This window comes from Micropterus salmoides, unplaced genomic scaffold, assembly GCF_014851395.1.
Source record: "Micropterus salmoides isolate LMB-PRFRI ecotype aquatic unplaced genomic scaffold, ASM1485139v1 Ms_hic_scaffold_13, whole genome shotgun sequence".
Lineage (NCBI taxonomy): Eukaryota > Metazoa > Chordata > Actinopteri > Centrarchiformes > Centrarchidae > Micropterus > Micropterus salmoides.
Genome location: NW_024040374.1, coordinates 17,435,765 through 17,456,860, shown reverse-complemented (window position 1 = coordinate 17,456,860; position 21,096 = coordinate 17,435,765). Strand labels below are relative to the sequence as shown.

Genomic DNA, 21,096 nt, shown 5'->3' with positions numbered 1-21,096 from the left:
TGTAACAGGCCGAGTGCCCATCGAGAAGCAGCAGAGCGTGTGTGCTGGGACACTTCAGTGGCACGAATGTGTGTCTGCTGAACTTTACTGCCACTGCAGATACAGTTTCCTGGTTGAATTTCTTCGAGCAGAGACAGACACAGAGAAAGAGCAAAAGAGAGAGAGAGAGAGAGAGTGAGAGAGAGAAGCACTGCTGAACACCTTACATAACTTGGTGTAAAAGATAGATGTTAAAGCAATGCTTTGAAAGGCAAAGGCCCCATGTCTGTCAAAATTTCCTTTTAGTCACATTGTGAATAGGCACTTGAGAACCTTCTATAGCCACCTGGACAGCAGACATGTGTAGTTTGGAGAGGATTATGTGTTTTTTGCACCACTGGCTCTCTGTCTACACAAAGTGAAAATGAGAAGTTTCCTAAGAACACAGTGTTCTTTTTTGCAGTATTAAATATGGAAGTGAGCAGATGCTGTCTTCCCTGAAGTGTCCAGTGTCGCGCTGGTGATAATCCTCAGGGCTTCGGCAGTGAGTTCTGTGTGCGCGTGTGTGTACAGCAGTGTCTTTCCTGTCGTCTCATGTATATTTTTGTGTTGTTTGCTTTTGGATTCCCCTCCGCTGTTCTTTTCATCCTTGAACAACACGTCAGTCAGGTGCTCTCTGAGGACTAGAGCGAGAGAGGAAGAGAGAGACGTGGGGACACCACGAAAGAGTAAAAGATAGACAGAGAAAAGGGGAGGAAGACAGGGGGGAAAAAAGAGTTTTGAAAGACTTCTAACTTCCAAGCTGACTGTCATAGCTGTGCTTGCCAGAGGGGAGAGCACCTTTAAGCATACTGGATGAGTAACGATGTGGAGGGACTACAAAAGCAAAGTAATACATAATAAGCAGCGCTCACTCTGCTCTGCTCTGCCAGCTAACCTACATGAGATTGGTGTTGAAAAATTTGGAAGTGCTTGAAAGGTCAGCAAAGGCCTGGTGCAAAAGGGGCTTCTTCTTTTACGCTCTGCACACACTGTAATAAGATTTAGAAAGTGTGGACATAGCTGTTAGATTGGGACATCGGCCTCGACACACAGATTTCCATGGGCAACAAAAGCAGACAATGTGGTGACCAAAACGTGACAAAAAGTTTTACATACTCTAGGTAGCCTCAGTTATATTCATAATAAGTCACTTGTTATCTGCTGCTGAGGGTTTTAACCCGTTTCTTGTCTATGCTGCAGCATGAATCAACAAATACACATTTCTCTGCTGGGTTTGTTTGAATAGTACAATAGAGCTATCATCACTGAACTAGCGAAGTCAATTTCTTCTTTAGTGCCACTCATCTTTTGACTGCAGTCCCAGTCCCTTTTTCACTCATTAGGCCTAAAAAGGCATTTTCAATGATGAAAGAAATTCTAGAAATGTGACTGTGTGGTGTTGTACAAGTGCAGAGCGTTGCCTGCTGTTTAAACACAATGCCCTGTGGTTTGTTTTGTTGCACCACCCAGAACTCAAACATCAGGGTGTTTGCGCAAGTATTGACAGCAATCCAGTCTTCGCAGTGTATTGCCAAAACCAACCGCCTGTATCCTTGTAGGGATGGATCATGATAATCCGGCTCGGTTTGTCCTTCCTAACAGGGCTGCACGTGTGCACAGCTGAGCAAGAGAATCATTCCTTTGTCATATTTGATCCCAGAGAAAAGTGTGATGCTCCAGCACAACTTTGTTTAGTTCATGTTGGAAGTCAGTACTACAAACCATAACTCAGTAATCTGTGCTTGAACACAAGTGGAAAGAGTAATGGGTCCCCTTTTCATCTCCCCCCTTCTTAGGATGCAGGACAGCTCCTTTGTAGTCACTTCATTATGTGGGAATGATAATTATGCCCCAGTGGAAGCTAGCTTCACCAAAATGTATTAAGAGCCCTCAGTCACATCCACTGATAATCGTGTCGTGACTGTCATTTTCAAACTTTAATTTTCAGAAAGTGTTTGAGCGATACACACACATGCTGGGAAGAGGAAAAATAAGAAAACTAAAATTAAAAACTTTCTATTCCCCCTCATTAAAGTTGATGTCAGGATGTTTTTGCTTTATTTGACATTACCGTTACTTCAAATAAAGAAATGGATGAAGTTACACACAGAGAGACAGAGACGTGACTTTAGTCATAAAAAAAGAAATAATAAAATAAAAGGCTTGTTGAGATAATGACCACTAGATGATAATTGGGCACTTGGTACTGCAGTAGCCTTTCAAGTGTGCCGCAGGGAGGATCTGCAGTCGTGCTACAGGCCAAATCATCAGTCCAAAATCTGACAAGTAGCCAAGTCAATGACAGATTAAACTCAAACTGTTACTCTTGCTATACTTGCAATTAAACGGCAGCAGAGTTAAATGTTTAAGTTTCCAAAAACAGAAGCAAGAAGTCTTTCAATCTTACTCACTTCCTGTACTACCTCTGACCCTGTCGTGGGCCTGCAGGAAGTGGGGGGAGGAATTACCCACACTTGAATGTTCGTCAGTCAAATGGGTTTGTGTTTGCTTTCATTTCTCCCTAACAATTCTCAGAGCAGGAGTAAGGGATTTGGCCGACTAAATCCAGGTCAGACGTAGTCAGATTACACCCCCTGATCTGGCCAGAAAATTCCAACATGCGACATATTAATGGGAAGACACTCTGCTTGATTGAGTGAGAAAAAAAGAAGAAGACAAGAAATGTATTCTTTTAAAAAAGTAAATTGTATTATATTTGCTGTGTCTGGATACAATACAGAGACACAAAAACAATCATATGTACATGAGTGAAAATAAAAACAGTTTACAATTCACAACAATGCAACATCATAATTTAAAAGGCCTTTAGTAAAACAAGCGGGGCTGTTGCGGAGGTTCCTGGTGATTTCTACTTAGTATGTCACTGCTTTTAAATCAAGGGAGATTTAAACTAACCCTGAGATGTGCAGGGATTGCAGAAAATGGCATCCAAAGACAATTAAAGTCAACTGCTTTGGGGGACTTAAGAAAAAGGATTTACTTCAAAGCCTCCCAAAATGATGCAGTCAGAGGCAAATGGATCCAACAAAGAATCTACTCAGGGAAGTCGTCTAAGAATTTGAAAGGCAAATTTTAAAAAAAAAGGAAAAAGGAAAAAAAAGGACAGAAACCACAACAGCCACCACCTTTGTCGTCATTATCACCATAAGCAGGGTTATAACTATCAAGTGCATAATGTTTTTTCTAAAATATTCCTCTGGAGAAAGACCGCATTTTGAGTAACACCAGTCTTCTTTTCTTTGGCAGAGCTGCTGTGGATGAAGTTAAAGTTTCAGCAATTCTATCTGGAAAAGCACAGTGCTTATTACACGGCTCAATTTCCAATTCTCTCACAGGTACGCACACAAACACACACTCACACACACACACAGAATACAAAATGAGGCCGCAGCACAAAACAATCTCCCAGACAGGCTCAGTGATACAAAAATACACAGACAAAAAGGAAAGATGGCTATTATGTGAGGTTCGAGAGGGATAGTAGTAACTATTCATATACTGCTTTATAAGGAAGAAACACAACAACATCTTTCACTCCATTAAAGGACTTGCGCAAACAGAGATGGTTATCTCCATCACATAACATGAGGCTGCTGTGTAGTGAAATGGAGTGGCTGCTCGACAGAGGCAGGCTTCAGGCCATTATACCACCCCAGAGTGGGGAGCGATAATTGCAGGGGGAGAGTACAATCAGGTACTGTATTTGTCTCTGCTCTAATCTCTATACCCTGCCTGGTCCTTTTCATAGACACGGCACTGCAGTTTTCGTCCAGCCTTTCATCTGACTGCTCACGGGGAGTCTTTTTAGTTCAGATCTGTCAGAATTTCAAACCAGACTTTTAGTGCTTTTTGGATAAACCTGAGGCAATGCCGATAAATCTGAAACCCATCTGACCCTGGGCTTCAACATCTATTATGACAAGTAGTTCAACTGTGCAACCTTTGCACCTGGTGCCACATTGTTCCACTCCCCTGCTGTGATTATGACATTTACAGATAAAAAAGTTGGAAGTTTGTCTGAGCAGATGAGCGTAGATCCGGGGAGACATTCGAGTCAGCGCAGAGACAATCAACAACACAGTACCATCAAATTCCTTTATGTTTATGGTCCCCTTATGACCCAAATACTTCATCTTTGTTGTGGTGGCTATAAAAACAGACTATTAAAAGCAAAACTGGGTTTATGGGTGCCTTCTAAACAAAAACCTCACCCCTCTGCAATGTGGACTTCAGTGCATGTCGGTGTGCGCTGTAAAATGCAGGCTAAACAGGATTACTCAAACTGCCGTACTTCACATGGTTTCATTACTGCAGGAAAGTACAGTACAGCGCTTGTTCAGGATTGAGTGCAATACTACTTTTAGAAAAAACGAACAAACAAAAGAAATCACTTCTCTATGTCCTTGGGTATTTAGAAAAGACAGGAATTCACTTTCTTTCCTCTCCCAAGCCCCATTTCTGTCCATTAAAAGCATCTTACAGAGATATAACTGAAGGCTTGTGCCTGGATTCATGTCTTTTTGATTAAGTAAGAGAGCAAGCAATGGTGCCCTTGGAATGCAGATAAAAAAAAGTTTTTTTTCCAAGGCACGGTTGACAAGGCTCCAACCGCTGGATATACTGATTAAGAGCATGAAGTTTTACATTTAAACAACACATCAGCTGGGTTTTGTTTACTGTAAAATAACAAAAAGTCAGGCTGGAGAAGAAAAAGACTTTGGACTAACTAGCCAGGAGAATTTCAGTGTTACAGTAATGGTTGAAAGGCACACACAAACACAGAGCAAATGAAAATAAAAATGTTCATGATTGTCACCTTAAAAAAATAAAAAATAAAGGAGGAAGAAATCCTGCAAGATGGTACATGAGGGGTGACTAGAGGTAAAGGCGCCTGATGACGAGGCCGGCAGAGGTCAGAGGTTCCCCTCGTCGAGCATCTTGTTGACCCCGTTACAGATCCTCTGCAGGTGAGCGCGATAAACTTCAGAGGGCCCGTAGAGAGCCGCCAGGAAGTCACAGTCGGCAAAGTGGTTGAACACATGGTTGACTCGCGAGTGGCTCTTGGCTGTCAGGTGGCGTTTGATGGCCTGGTGCAGAAGTTCACGGCAATCATTCAAAATGGCGCTCATGACGCGGCGGTCAAATGTGAACTCGATCTGGTGGAAACTGACCGCCGTCATGGCCAGAGTGTGGACTTTCTTCCTGTGAGACGAGAAGAGAGGGGGGAAGCTGTCAGTTTCTAATTCTGACTGGAGCAGCAGAAGGAAGTAAAAATAGAATCTGCTGCCTTGTGATTTTCTTTAGAAGAAGTTTCAGACCCCCCCTATCACTTATAGTATTGTCCTTCGCAGTAATGCATCTCCATGCTAATATAATCACCATTCTCCATACTGTGCACTTACATCAGCTTCACATGCCTCCAAGCTGAGTATTTCTATTTTAGTGAAAAATATAAAAGTCAATTTCCTTAATTTGCTTCCATCAGCACACAGAAATGTACTTGAACTGCAGTTCTCCCCACTTGAAGCTCTCAATCAGGACCAGCTCCTTGTTGTTTCTCAATGTTTGTCACCTTCTGATACACAATATAACAATATTTAAATATATGGTAGGATGTGACAAAAGCTTTTCATTTAAACATAGAAATACAATCATTTGCTCTCTTTCTGAGAGAAAGAAGATTGATAAGTATGTGTGAGTGTGTGATTTAGCCTAGCTTAGCATAAAGAAGCACATGGCTCTGTCTAAAGTCCCAAAATACGCCTACTAACACCCCCACTGCTAGCATTCATTAGCCTAAATTAGTGATATTATTGGATGTTATTTACATGCAACTGCCAGCGATGGTGATTTTGCCAATGGCTTGTTGGCACTTCTGTAGTTCTTTTCACCAAATCGCAGCCGTCAGAAATTCATGCTACCTTTGATTTAACTCGGAGGCTGACATGGATGTTTTTTGCCGACTTAGTTGCTCATATTTATATTTTGTCTAAATATGACATGCAATTTGTGGTTTTACAGGGACACAGGTGCTGTTCTTGGTGAACAACAGGTGTTTGTTCACAGTGATCCCAAAAGTGTGTTGTGTTGGGCGGATTATCAATCAAGAAATAGTTTTAGCATGTAACTTCCCTTTAAAACCACACAGAGTCATTTTTACTGTTTGTGTAAAGATTAAACAAACAAGATAAGCTTTAGTGTTGGTAGGTGTATTTTTGAACTTTGGACAGAACTAGGCTAGCTGTTGCTTCCAGTCTTTATGCTATGCTAAGCTAAGCTAAGCGACTCCTGGCTCTTGCTCTGTACCGAACACGCAGACATGCAAGTGGTATTGATCTTCTCATCTAACTCTCAGAAAGAAAGCAAATTAGAGCATCTCCCAAAATGTTGAATTATCCCTTAAATGGGTCTTGCAGCCTACCTGAAGTTCTCCACCAGGATCAGCTCCTCGCTGTTGAACTGGTTGTTCCTGTAGAGCACACCCAGCTTCACCACCATCTTGATCAAGTTCTTGATGATCTTCTGGGACTCTTTGCGGTTGCGGGAGTACTCCTTGGTGACGCGGTACAGCTCATCCAGCACTTCACTGCTGGTGTCGTCAATGAAGAGGTTGGCCATGCTCTTTGTGGCCATCTTGCTCATTAGCTTCTTCTGCGCCTGCAGGGCTAAGCTCTTGGTGCTGAAGGAGTCCATGTCAAGTCTGGGTCAAAATGAGAGAGAAACAGAGAACTTAAATGGTTATGCATGTAATGAGAGCAGACATATTTCCTTTCCATTTTGAAATTATGACTGAAAAAACATGTTTGTTGCGTGTAAAAAAAATTTTTTTACAGTTGATACAAAACTAGGACGGAGAGGAACTGTTAACTTAAGATAGGACCTCAGCAAAAAGGGCCAAACATAACACACTGTCAGCCTGCAATGTGTGAGGTTATTTCAAATAACATCTACACTAATACTGTTTAAACTGCAGGGCCAAGAACTGTCCCCTTTATCAGATAACGAGCCATGGCAGCTGTCAAATTAGTCCCAGCAACCCTCTGGCTTGAAGCCTACAAGGTAGTTACAGAACAATGTGTCATTACGCTTGCAGGAGTGAAGTCATTTACAGCACGACCACGCAAAGCAGACAATGTAATCTGGATGTCTCATCTGCTGAATGCATTCGGAGAACAAGGTGTGCATGTGTGTATGTGAAAGTGAGCAGGAGGACATTGCCAACTCATTCAGCACACACATGTTGCTTGATTTATGTATGATGCTATGTTCCGAGTGCGTTTGTCTGCCAAAACAGGGTGACTCAGTGAAAGGCTTCGCCCACGATGGAGGCGCATAAATAGTGGGGGTCCCGGGAGCTGTCGGCTTTCACCCCCCCCCAATCTCTCTTATCAAATGAGGCACGTCCGCAGCATGCCACATCTTTTCTGCAGCGGCATCTCAATGTGTTCTCCAGGTCACTTCTTCAGGTTTGTACATTCTGTCTTTGAAATATAAAATTTATCTATTTTCCTGTACACTCTATCTCCGACCTTCACAGATGTCCCAAGGATAACCAGAGAGTAAACCGGCAACAAAAATATGATTTCCACATCTGCCCTCCAATAACAGAGCAGGGAGGAAGGAATAAAGGTGATGAGAGAGAAACTGTACTTGAAATTACATTTTAATATGACATTTTCAAAAATCTTTTTTCACACAATTATAAAAAAGAACTAAAAACAAATTAATTTGATCTTAATTTAGAGTCATACATTTTAGGGATCTTGAAAAAGGGCTGCAACTAAGTTTTTTTCATTCATATTAATTAGAAAATGTCAGAAAATGCTGGAGCCCAAGGTGACGTCCTCAAATTGCTCGCTTTTTTCAACAAAGAGTTTAAAACCACAAGATTTTTTCACAATGATACAACGAAGTAAAAAACCTGCAAATGCTCACATTTGAGAAGCTGGAACCAGAGAATGTTTGGTGTTTTTGGTTGAAAATTATCTGAATTAACTGATTATCAAAACTTCAGATTTTCATCAACTAATTGTTTCAGTTCATCGTAAGGCAAAGATTTATTCACATAAACAGTCTCCTTCAGTTTAGATGCAATTTCTTCCGAATTTATTATGTAAAATGATGCTGCAAGATCAGTGAATACACAAGACCATGAAACACACACACACACACACACACACAATAACTTCCGATTCCACTTAACAGACAAAAAAGCAAAAAACAGGAACCAGAAGCGCAATCTAAGACACTACAGTTGGGCAGGAAAAAACACCAGATTAACATGAATATGTATTATGATTGAAAGATAAGAGGTTCCTGTAGGGTGGAGGTACTGAACCTCAATATTTTTTTGCTACCAACAGGTGTTTGTCACACCAGGTATCGAAAACTGTCAAGTACCAAAAGCTGGCATCAAATGCTTGATCCAATTCATGCTCTTCTTTTATAATAATAAAAAAAAAAATGTTTTGCCAGAAGATAAGATACAAGAGTGGTTGGAGGTTTTGCTTTTAAAAAGATAAACAAAGTAGAGGAAGATTCATTTTCTGTCAGTTAACTAATCAGTTAATGAACTAATCTTTTCACCTCTACAGTCAAAACATGTTTATGTTCTTCAGAGTTGTTTTTCCATCGGTACAAAACCAGCACTGAAAATTTTGTTGTTTGTGCCTTTGTATTAAATCTTAGGAATCAAGGAAATACTCAAATAAGTAAAATGCTCACTGATGGTGACTGATGTGCTAAATGTAGCTTAATATGTGACCGTCGCAGTGAAAAGTAAATCATTATTTTTGAGCAAAGTGTCCCGTTCACATAACAACGGTAGTTTAATCTTTATGCAACATCCCTCCACATGACAGTATCCCTAAAGCCTAACTGAAAATCTCTCTGATTGGCAAATTGCCTTTCCACGTGTTAGAGAATAATAAAAACCCAAAGCAGGAGGGGTTTTATTAATGCAGCAGACAAAATGAACAGTGACATATTCCTGCTGGGTGACTTGTGATTTCTACTGTTGCTGGTACTAGAAAGCAGTGCATCTGCTGCTACAGTGTTTGACTTTCACACTCTCACTCCGCTCTCTCTCTCCCTCTGCAATGCCTCTCCAAGAATATCAATAAGACTCCTTGGAGAGAGAGTGTCAGCAGGATGCTTCCCAGGGAGGAGACACATGTGGATAAGGAGAGCAAAGACAAGAGGCAGAGAGATGGAGAGGATAAAGGGCAGAGGGGTGCATTATATATCAATCCCGAAACGTCAGGGACATGTAGGCGTTGAATGAGAGGTCATTTATATACTGTCTCATGCTGATTCTAGTTTTACTCCCGCTCTCTTTGCAGGTGCTGGATGATCGGGCCTCTTGCTGTGCTGATCAAGGATCACTGGCAGATCCACATCGAACGTTTCACCACGACTGTAACTCTAAACTTGCCAGGCTGCACAAATCCTGCCCTGATGCAATGTGTGTGAAATGGATAACAAGGAGAAAGACACTAATGATCAGACAGGGGGAAAAAGCTCAACAACTAAAGAAACTAAATGTGAGCTTTCTATTTGAGCGACGACTGAAAACAATCACTTAGTCCTGCGGTCATCCTCTAATCACAACAGTCTCAGCCTCAAGAGCACAATCGCTTATCGCAACACTTAAGAGTAAGTCTTCATTTACCTCCCTTTCTTCCTCTCTGCACCCTTGTTGACGGACGTATACGAGTTCAGAGATGTGCGAATGGATAATGGGCACACATTAAGAAAAGCATTCTCTTTCTCAGATTGGTGGGTGATTTCATAGTGCTCATTAAATTCCACTCTGGTCGGGGACTGGAGCCATCATAGCTGTCAACTCTGTGTAGCCTGTCGAACAACGAGGAGGAGAAGAGGAGGAGGGAAAAGTTGGGAGAGAGGGAGGAGTATTTGTCTTTCACACCCATGAATCCAAACGCTTTAACACGGTACCACTTAAGATCGTGTGTCTGAGGTTTCACTCAGCTGAAGAAGAGTGACATAACAGACCCCTGGCTCTCTTATCTAAAGGATGGAGGCCCTCACCACCCCTCTCCATACCCCCAAGGCGAGAAAACCAAAGGCTGCATGAAAAAAAGGTTCTCTGGGGACAGGTGTTCGGAGTGATGAAAAGGTTTTCGATCTTGAAATCTTTTTTTGGGCGACTTTGCAGCATGAGAGTGGTTAGTGCTAAATCTTTATGGCCTGTGAAGTCTGGTGCTCAGAGGCAGCTCCGCCGACCCTGACACAGTGCCTCTGTATTATTTATAGAGGCAAAACTTTAACGGATTTAAGGAAAAACTGGACATGACAGCAGCAAAAACTGCTGAGCATTGTTGCGGAATGTATACAAGAAACAGCCCTCACTGCACGCACACAAAAACCTGCACACATAACTGATAGGGCTGGTTTGCTGAGCAACTGAAGATGAAATGAAAAACAAAAGACAGTTTGCTGCAGCCAAATGGCTCCTCAGCATAATTTCGACAGTTAGATAAGATACAACATCATCAGCTCGCTTAGAACAAGGCAGCATACATCCACTCACAAAGACATGTAAGCAAAAGCTGAGCAAACATGACTCATGGAAATTAAACCAGACCCTATACAGTGTTAGATGGATGTCTCGTGACAGCGAGGGAGCTTAATGTACCCAGGGACCCTCACACCCGTCTGAACGTCTAGACAGCCCTGTCAACCCTGTGTGACAGCCTGACTGAGGGATCGAGGTAAAAGAAACGATGAAGAGGAAATGACCCAACTGTCTCTAGTCCTTGGAGGATTACTAAAGCTGGGTCAGATAAAGCTGGATGGGCCCTTTATTATCTGGGTTTAATTTGGGACACTTGAGCCAAAAAGCTTTTCCCGAATCATCTGGGGAAAGGGGAGTAAGTGGGATGACAACTCCTAATGGCTGTCGTTTTTTTTTATCGTTTTCACAGTGTGGTTGCTGTGGAGACTTTTGAGTGATGCAGTGAATAACAACAACAAGCACTGTGTATCTTATTTGACTGTCCAGGAGATGACTGTGTTATAATAAACTGTAATAAACTATAACTGATATTGCTCATTATAACAGTAGGGCTGCAACTAATGACTATATACATTAACACTTAAGTCTGGGTCACCAGAGAGTTAAAACACTATCTCAGCCTCGAAAAGGACTGAAACACAAAACCAGGCTGGCCAAAAATCTGACGGAGGTTCACCAGGGGAAATATGATGGAAACGTGGCAGGGTCTCAGCACCTTCTACGCCACATTCAAAAAGACTGAACCTGTGAAGGAATGGACTTCGACAAACACCAGCCCCTACACCAATCAGTGTGGTGGAGCGAAGGTCGTTTACATCCTCTCCATGCTACACCCAAGGAAAAGTCCTGGACCAGACTGGCTCAAGGGCCGCATACTGAAAGAGTGCGAGGCTCAGCTGAGTGGTGTGGTGGCACAGCTTTTCCAGCTGTTCCTGAACACCAGCTTTGTCCCCAGGTCATGGAAGGAGACAACAATCATCCCTGTTCCCAACAACACACAGGCCAAGGCCATGAGTGATTTCAGGCCTGTGGCACTCATCCTCTGGGGTCTCCATCCTCTGCAAATGCATGCAGGGGAGTAGTTGTGGGTGAGATTAATCACCATTGTGGGTGAAAATCTGGACCCGCTCCAGTCTGCCTACAAGGCGAAACGAGGAGTTAAGGATGCCAGCTTAACTCTCCTGGATACAGTGGCTAGGCTGTCTTGACTCATAGGTCAGATTTTATTCCTGAACCTTTCATCTGCTTTTAGTACAGTAAACACCAACACACTTCTGCACCGTCCCCAAGGACTACAAATCAACACAACACTGGTTGGAAGACATCAGAGTGAATGGTCTTAAATCCAGCAACATTGTTTTTAATACTGGGGCCCCAATGGGTTGGCCATGACTGGCCATCCTCATCTGCAATAGCAAGAGACTGACACTTTATGTATGCTGATGACATGGCCTTTGTGGCCTGCTTGACAGTGTGGACACCATGGTCTACTGTTTTCAGGAGAGCTGGAAATGAACATTATTAAGACCATAGAGCTGTGGTGGACACCTGATACCCCACACCCTCTCTCTTAACCACTAAAGGCTGGAGGGACAGGTGATGGAACAGGTCGAGAGCTTTAAAAATCTGAGAACTGAGATCGACCACCACCTGTCCTTCACAAAACATGCAGATGGGTCTACAAAAAGGCCCAACAGTGCATACTCCTCCTGAGAAGGCTAAACGGCTTTAATGTTGGTCATTTTTAACAACAGTTTACCGGTCACTCATCAAATCTGTTCTCACATGCAAAAACTGCATCCTGGTTAGGAATGGGCCAAAGATTTTATGTCATCACAATAATGATAATTATCACGATAAATATCAAATCATTATTTCTTTCAAGTTTAAAGACTGATTTTTGCTCCTGAGTGAAAGCTGAAGAAACCAGATGGTTAATTGTGGTTTTAAACTATTCTTTATGGCCAAACACTTGCCAAACCGTGCATCACTTAACATATCTGAGGTAGAACATTCAAAACAATTATGTTAAAATCTTTTTTAAACAAATATGCAGGAGTAAAATTACGTAAAATCGAATCATGAATTAAATTAAACATTCATTTTACATATATTGAACATTTGTTACATTGTTATTGAGGATAAATATATCGCAATGATTATCATTATTGTTTTATTGCCCAGCACACATGCTGGTACAACGTGCTCACAGAGAAAAGGTGGAAAAACTTACAGTATCATCAAACACGCAACCAAAATCAAATCCAACTGTCAGACCTTTACAGTAACACAGTAAAAAGAAAGGTAGACTCCATCACTAAGGACCTTTCACACCCCCTTCATCACTCCTTTCAGCGACTCCCATCAGGTCGCTGCTTCAGATCACCTCTGACCAAACAGAGAACTCACAAAAACTCTCTCATTCCCACTGCAAAATCCATTTTAAACACCACATTTTAATGCAGCTTTGCACACCTGCTCTTATTTACTTATTTATGAGATTGTTTATGTTTTAATATAATTTTATGCGATTCTTTGTATGTTTTATGTTGTATCTGAGCCCATAACTTAAGACAATTTTCTGTGATAATGTGACTGTTGGCTAGCAGTGTGGCTCTAGGAATGGCAATGTCGGTCTGTCTGTCGATGGGTCAGTCCACCGCTTTGGTCCAGACTGAAATGTGTCAACAACTATGGGATGGATTGTCATACACTTTGGTACAGACATTAATGTTCCCCTCAGGATGAATTGTAATTACTTCAGTGATCTTCTGACTTATCATCTAGTACTATCCGCAGGTAAAAATTTCAATTTGCCATTCACATCATCCTCAGTTTTGTACTTTGTGTCACTGTCATAGTGAGAGAAAACGGAAAAATTACTTTGGCTGAACAACTCATGTCATATTAAAACTACAAACTCTGATTAGGGATCTCAAGTAGACATCGCTTCTTTTTAAGTGGCCAAAAACAAAGTTGAGAACCAACCTGTTTAAAAGAAATGTACAACGTCGAAATTCAACACAAGCTACTTGATGTAAACATTTCTTAGTATTTTGGCTGCTAATATATAGAGCAAATCCAACATAATGTGAGTGTGGCATTAGTTTTCCAAAGGGGGCATTGAGCAGGATCCAGGATGCAGCTTCTGCACCACTCCAATGGTGCCAATCTAGACAGCTTGGTGGATACTGAGAAGAGCCAGCATAAAGAGAAAACCAATAACGAATGTGTTTCTACAGTGCTTGGCCACCGCACGTTGCTAAAAAAGGCTTTGGCAGAGATTGTAAAACTTTCCATGACACTTCATCTAACAAGTGATTGGTTGATGGCAGCAGAAAATGTCACGACTTTCATATTCTTCAGGGATCAGTAGTCACATGGATTGAGGCACTGTGACCCTGACAGAGACGACTCCATCAGCAGAGAAAATCTTCACTGCAGTCGGATGGAGGCGATTACTGAGACCAGCTCTGTTGTTTGTTGGGATTTACTGCTCCCTAACTGAGGACATATATAAATCATACCAGAATCATGGACCACACAACACAAACAACCCTATAATCTTCCCTCAGCATGTGTGTCCATAGTTACCTCCGATAATTGACAGAAACCTGTTTTTCGCTGTGTGCTCAACATATCATGTCAACATTCAGAAGTTTAATTAATATTTTACAGCTGTATGAAATGCAAAGCAAATCTGTCTTGATTTTGTCCTATCCATTTTAAAAGCATAAACTTCAGTGACCCAGAGGTCCAAGCCACATACCGTGTAACTGAGACCCCAGTTTGAGTCCAGCTGATGACCTTTACCATCTGTCCTTCCCCCGTACCCCATGCAGTCTCCTCTCTCATGCTGTTGACTATCTAATAAATGCAAACTCTGAGCGTCCCGTCCCGGCTCTAAATCAATAAACGCACAGTTTAAAGAGTGTCTACAAAACATGGGCGAGTATGGAAACAATAACAGCAACATCTGCAGCCTTTAATGCAAAAGCTGGTAGCAAAAACTGCCACTGTGAAAGTAATAATGTCAGGAACAGGTATTGATTCAAGTACTTTCTGAACTAATTCTTTGGTCCACAAAATGTCAAAAAACAATCCTCACATTTGAGAAGCTTGGAACTAGCTATAGGAACTTTTTGGCTAGCTAATGATTATTTTTCTGTTGATCATCTATGGTTTCAGCTCTATTCAAGCAAATTTTTTTACCACAGTATTAGTGCTGTTGTTGAACCGGATTGCACTATAATTCAACACTTGTGGGGGCGGACAAAATAATATAAACACTTTCTAATACAATACAACTAAACAAGAAAATACAGAGTTGAATCAACAGCTCTCTGACATGGTGCCAACAAAAACTAAAAAAGATAAGCATCATAAAAGGTAGTGTTCATTGCAGGGCTGTTGAACTGGATTGGAAGACGTGCTGTGTACACACTCTAGACATATTGTATTGCTCTGCTGCCTTTTGGCAAGTAAAAAGGTGTGTGAATAGGGCGAGTCTACAGGACCACAACCCTATCTTTACAATACCAGTTTGATTCAAAGCCTCACCACACTGCACATAAAAACTGTGGACCCCTGGGAGAAAGTTTCAAAAAAAGCTTCTTGATCATGCCGAAAACGTTACGGATGTCATTAGAATGAATTCTTATCAGGAAATCTTGAATGAGAGAAAAACTTCCTCCACAGATTTGCCACAGCTGTATAATATAATCCGTCTCCACTTTGAGAAACAATAGACTGCCCTGGTTGTTATATAAGGTACATCCGTGCTTTGTGTTCAGAGAGGACAAGTAACCACTCAAATGAGCTGTACTCCACTGTTAGGGAATCAACAGCAGGATTTCAGGACAAGTGAACGCTGCAATTTCATCTTTCATCAAGTTTTATAGTGTTTGTCTCGCTCTTCTCTTGAGATGTTGCATAACAGAGGCGGCACTGACTGCTAATAGAGAGAGCCGGTGCTGGGAACGATATATGCGTGCGTTAACAATTATATATGACAGGCGTATGGTTACTGTCTGATGGTCTCTTTGTACACACACTCATCTCATTCAGTGTCTCTGGCATGAGATAATAATTGCATCCGAAACACACGCAATGCACATCATGTGAACATACGGCATGCACGCTTTGGATAAAGTAGAACTTTGTATGGTGGTTCGGCGCTTTCTCATCTTCCCACACATTCATCATCTGTGAAGACTTGATCTGCTGAGAAAGGAAGCAATCAGTGCCTTTCCCTCAGACACCATGCCCCATCCTACCCTTTTTTAACGTTTTTTCTCAGATCTGCCAAAGCCCTGTGAACAATTAATAATTAACACATCGGCATATAATGGATCGGGGATTAATAATTCAGCCTGCCGATTTGGACTAAAATAGGCCGGAGGGTAAGAGGAGTCTGTTGTAGTGCAACAGGTTGGGGCTGAGATGTGGGACAGGGATAAAGGGTGGACTACCAACACATACTGTACATTAAGAGGCAGTGGCTGTGAGCTGATGGCGTTAATTTAGGAACATCAGTCAGCGTTACACATGTATAATAAGGCTGGGAATAGAGTAGCTGCTGCGCTGCCCAAGGCCGGGCCAACACAACAGTCACTGACAGCATTTGTTCTAACATTTAAAATTTATAAGTGTGTAGTTGTTTTATGATTATAACTGAGCTGAATTGGAATAACGCATCTGTGACAAAATAAAAAAAGACTAATAAAAGACTAAAAACCCCAGTCACCTCTCACATGAATTCACCAAGTTTTAATTATATATTATTTACAATGTAATTAGCATCTTAAAAGCGCTGCAAGTAATGTGTGACATAACCAAGGTACTAACTGGTGCTTGAGCTATGACGGATGTCTGGGTCTACGACATTTTAATTAAGGCCACCATAAGAGCAGGACACATTATGACTAATTTTCTTCACTTCAAGCCCAGAGAACATAATTTGTTAACTCGGTACGTCAGTGGAGTGGCAAATACCAGTGTGCTTGACTGTTAGAACAGCAGGGATAGAGATCAGTGAAAACAGAGGGGAACCAATATGAGAGGACATGGCTGTGACTAATAAATGACTCAAGTGGGATCTCAAATGAGTCCAGTGTATTGGCAGATAACACCATCCCTCACTCTCTCTGTTTCAAACAATGCCATGATATTTGCAGGTCATGCTGCTCTGCTCTTTCAGGCAAGGCTGCATGCTCTGAGTGTTTTCGGGTTTCCAGGGAAACTGGAGGCCACCTGTGTGCTCGGCTGAACTTTGCCGCCTAATAAGAGCAGGTCAAACACCTCTCTGGTTTTGTCAGTGAGTTACCATGGATTCTCCTCAGCAGGAGTAACAGTATCTATAGCATTACTGCTGCAATTTAAAACTCTGCCAGTATGGGGGATGTCTGGCAAGTGACAACATGACTGTCCTATTCTAAAAGACACTTAGAGGAGGAGATCTGTACAGGTACAATTACACTGAAATATACATAGATGACGCTCACCAGCATTTGCTTAATCCTGCCATTGACTATGATTGGTAATATTGTATATGATTATTATTATTTCTTGTCTTTCAGAATCGCATTGTGGTGAAACAATGATACAGCTGTTGTGAAGCACAAAGCTTTGATTAATGACAGAGAGCAAATACTCATTAAAACCAGTCATGGATAAAATCTAAAACAAATGGACTTGTACTGTATTTCACTTTCACTAGTCGCTGTCCAAGGCAACTGACACCAGTTTGATTAGTTTAAGATTATTTTCATTATTGATTTACTGATTCATGTTTTTTATATATATATATATATATATATATATATATATATATATATATATATATATATATATATATATATATATATATATATATATATATATATATAAATAAAAAAAAAATAAATAAATAAATAAAACAGCCATTGCGATTCCCCAAATCTGTTTGTTTGGGCAGACGGTCTAAATCCCAAAGATCTTCTATGGAAGGAGTAAAAAGGTTAGGAAACCACTTGTTCAGCCTATAAAATGTCAGAAAACAGTGCAGAAAAAGCCCATAACAATTTTCAAAAGACCAAAGACACGCCTTTAAATGATCTAATCAACAGTCTGAAACCAAAAAAGATATGAAAAGTACAATGATATAAAAACAGAGAAAAGCAGCCAATCCTCACAATTTAGAAGCTGAAACTAGTAAATGTTTGGCAATTAAAAAAAATCACTTTAACAATAAATCAGTAATCAAAAAAACTTGCTAATTAATTATTGTCAATCTACAAATAGATTAGTCAACCTGTCATTACAATTCTAGGTTATTTAGCCTGTATCTATAGGATGGTATAATTAAATATACAGTACACATTGAATAAAGTCCTAGAGTTGTTCTGTGAGAGGGATCTTGGCCTCAGCACAACGGTTGTCAGCTATTGCTATCAACAACAAAGACACAAAGGAAGCCTCTGCAACAAAAACAGAGTAGGCCCGAAAAACGCCCAGTCATTTCACCAGTGATACAGCTAATGCAAGGAGAGAGGCAACTCCAAGTCTTGATCCACGGCCGTAATTCATTTGACATGTCTGTTGAGGCTGAGCATGATAATGTGTGCTGCTACCTGCCAGAGCCCTGGTTGCACAGTGAAGCTATTCATCCACACTCGAAGGCTTCTGGAAAGAAGCTTTTACAATGTAAACCATGTGTTAGAAAACATATCAGTGTTTGCGAAACACGTCTCCCCCCTTTTCAGTCTCGGTCTGGACATGCACTGGATTACACTGAAACTACAAGGAGACTTATTAGGTGTTTAAACCAGCAGGGATAAAAAACCTTTTCTTTATCTGCTGTTTTCTTCTTCCCACATTTCCGCAACCTCTTGTGAGATGGTAAATCATGTAGACTTTGTACACTCACCATAAATGTGAAAGATAAGGTTCTTGTAAAATATTGTCTCAGATGTCCACATGACTATGCATATTCACTGTACTGTGCTGTACAGTGTGTTTTATTTTATCCAACTTCAAAAACATGGACAATACATATGATGGCGCAATACATACTCCAACCGAAACATATCCAAATTGTCCATTTAAAATAATAATTTATGATATTGAGCTATGATGCAATCCCCTACAAAAGTCTAAAATTTCAATTTAGAAGATACTGGTGCAAGTGGGCGAGCCTTCTGACAAGTCTGATAATTTTCAACTATTGTTTCATATGACACCAAATAAAGTTAGCTATTCTGTATTGTTTTTACATCCGTAACTGATAAACCTGATTAGTAATCTTTATAGTTCACATTAAGGCTTCTGTGTGTGGGGGGAACCCAAACTGGTAAACTGTGTGGCACTTTCCTTATTTTATGTTGCCATATGCATGGTAGTATCTAAATTCAAAAGCCTAACAAAACGGCCAGCTAATGAACTGCCAATGCCTATCACATTAAGTCAATAACTCATCAATCAGTTTCATTACTATACGAATCACACATTACATCCTGTTAGCTATAATAAATTGAAGCCATTTTTGTTCCCAGTTGCTGCTAGCTTCATGATCAAAAGGAGATTAACCGTTACATCCGCTAACTATTAAAAACAGCCTGTCAAAGAAAAGACAAGTGGCCCACAGCAAACAAAAACTAAGTCTTATTAAGTTCAGTTGTGTCTTCACCATGAAAAAGGGGCTGTACCTTCACAACAGTGAAAACTTTAACGGCCTAATAACTCGGGAGTGATTTGACCAAAGGCCTCTGATAACAGACGCGACCGCTGATTTGTTTGTTGATGAGAGGTTTCATTAAAAACGGCTCGACCGTTAAGATCGCCGGTGTGTCAGTGACTTGAACTCACCTTCCTCCCACCCTCAGTGGGACACGGGAGCGGTCAGCAGACGAGATGTCAAGTTAATCTGAACAGAATCTCTCACGTCTTCATCCTGGCAGCGCAGGGGGAAGTCGTTTCACAGCATGTTTTTGTTTGTTCGCTTGTTTTGTTGGATCTCCGCCGTAAAACAACAAAACACAATTGTCCGCCCCTCGCAGCTCCCTTCTGTCTCTGCAACCGCGTATCAGGCACAGATGTGTAAATTATTGAAAGTGTTTTCTTCTCCTGGCTGCTGTGAGATCGGTTACAAGAGTTAGTTGTAACTCGATTCCTCCTCCTCCCTCGTAAAAAAGAAAAAGTTTCAAACTTGAGGGGGACCTGGAAATCAGCAGATTGATGTTGGCTTGGGCCAATGAAGGAGCAACAGGGTGAGTGGACCAACCCAATCAAACCAAAAGAAAGGACCATTTACAACCAGCACATTCCCTGCCCCCATTAGGGTTTCCAGTAATTATCCTTGTTCAGTTCCCAGTCCCAAGGCCGAAAATTTCCCAGAGGAAACGGTGTTAAGGGAACAATGAACAGGAACTGTGGGGAGAAGTTTTTCTGTCATGGACTGGATGATATACTGGCTTGTTAAGTTAACGTTACACATGCATAAAAAATACTCTTTGTTTTCATTTGGAGTTGCATCAGGTTATTCTTACAAAATTTTACATTTCACAGTTTCATAACACTTAATTATTTATGTAAAGAAAGAGAGAGAGAGACAGACAGAAAGAGAGAGATTTTGTCAGCGGATGTTTTTAGGATACAGGAAGTTTTCCCTCATCCGTGTAATGAGGAGACAGGAACTCCCGAGGTCAAAATAGCCTTCTTGCATTGTTATTTTAACACTGAGGTAATTTTTTTTATAGTATTGGTGTTAAACACTATGAGTTTTAGCCCTACACTGCCAAACATCTCAGGCCATACCTCAGTGTTATTTACGCAATTGTGACATTACCACATAAAATAACCTATAACTATATCTTGTATTGTAAGTCTAAGTAGTTTAAGTAGTGTGCTGCAGCAAGCCCAATAATAAAGAGAAGAGTGATGTAAGGTATGACACCTGCAGGAGTGAAATTGACCTAGCGCGCCCTCTAGTGGTATAATGTGATTAGTAGTGATTATTGCACTGGGTACTCATTTCATTTGAAATGTGCAAAAGATAAGTATGTCAAAACCAGCCTGCATTCATCAAAAAGATAACAACAGATACTGAAATAGCCTTTCTAGTATTTTCAAACACAGACAGAATATAATCATTCTGATGTATGATCACATGAATATTGTTTTTACAAGATCTTCTTTCTTGTAATATGCCATTTGAATGGATGGTAGTATTATTTTTAAGGCTGCAACAAACAAGTATTTTCATTATCGATTAATCTACCAATTATGGTCTCTATTAATCGATATCGTGAAAAATGCTTCTTACAATTTCCCAGTGCCAAGCTGATGTTTTTAGGTCAGGTTTTAAGTTTGCAAGCACAGGCCGAAATGAACACTGCTGTACATTTATAGTTGGTATTCAAGCAAATTAATTCACACATAGTCGTGTACCTACGTGAGGATATGGCTATTTTTAGGGAAGAACAATACTTTTTAGTATATTTGAACTATCTTTATAATTAACTTACCCCTGATGCTCTATA

The 21,096-nt window shown here is 40.8% G+C and overlaps 1 protein-coding gene across 1 annotated transcript; it reads right to left on the bottom strand.

The window, feature by feature from the left end:
- Positions 1 to 4,877: 4,877 nt before the first annotated feature.
- tnfaip8l1 (tumor necrosis factor, alpha-induced protein 8-like 1) lies at positions 4,878 to 19,817 on the bottom strand. The gene is made up of 3 exons (XM_038715881.1): positions 19,424 to 19,817; positions 6,464 to 6,742; positions 4,878 to 5,244 (listed from the first exon to the last, which is right to left on the bottom strand). The coding sequence occupies exons 2-3, from the start codon at positions 6,733 to 6,735 to the stop codon at positions 4,956 to 4,958; spliced, it is 561 nt and encodes a 186-aa protein (XP_038571809.1). The 5' UTR covers positions 6,736 to 6,742; positions 19,424 to 19,817; the 3' UTR covers positions 4,878 to 4,955.
- Between the last annotated feature and the right edge of the window lie 1,279 nt (positions 19,818 to 21,096).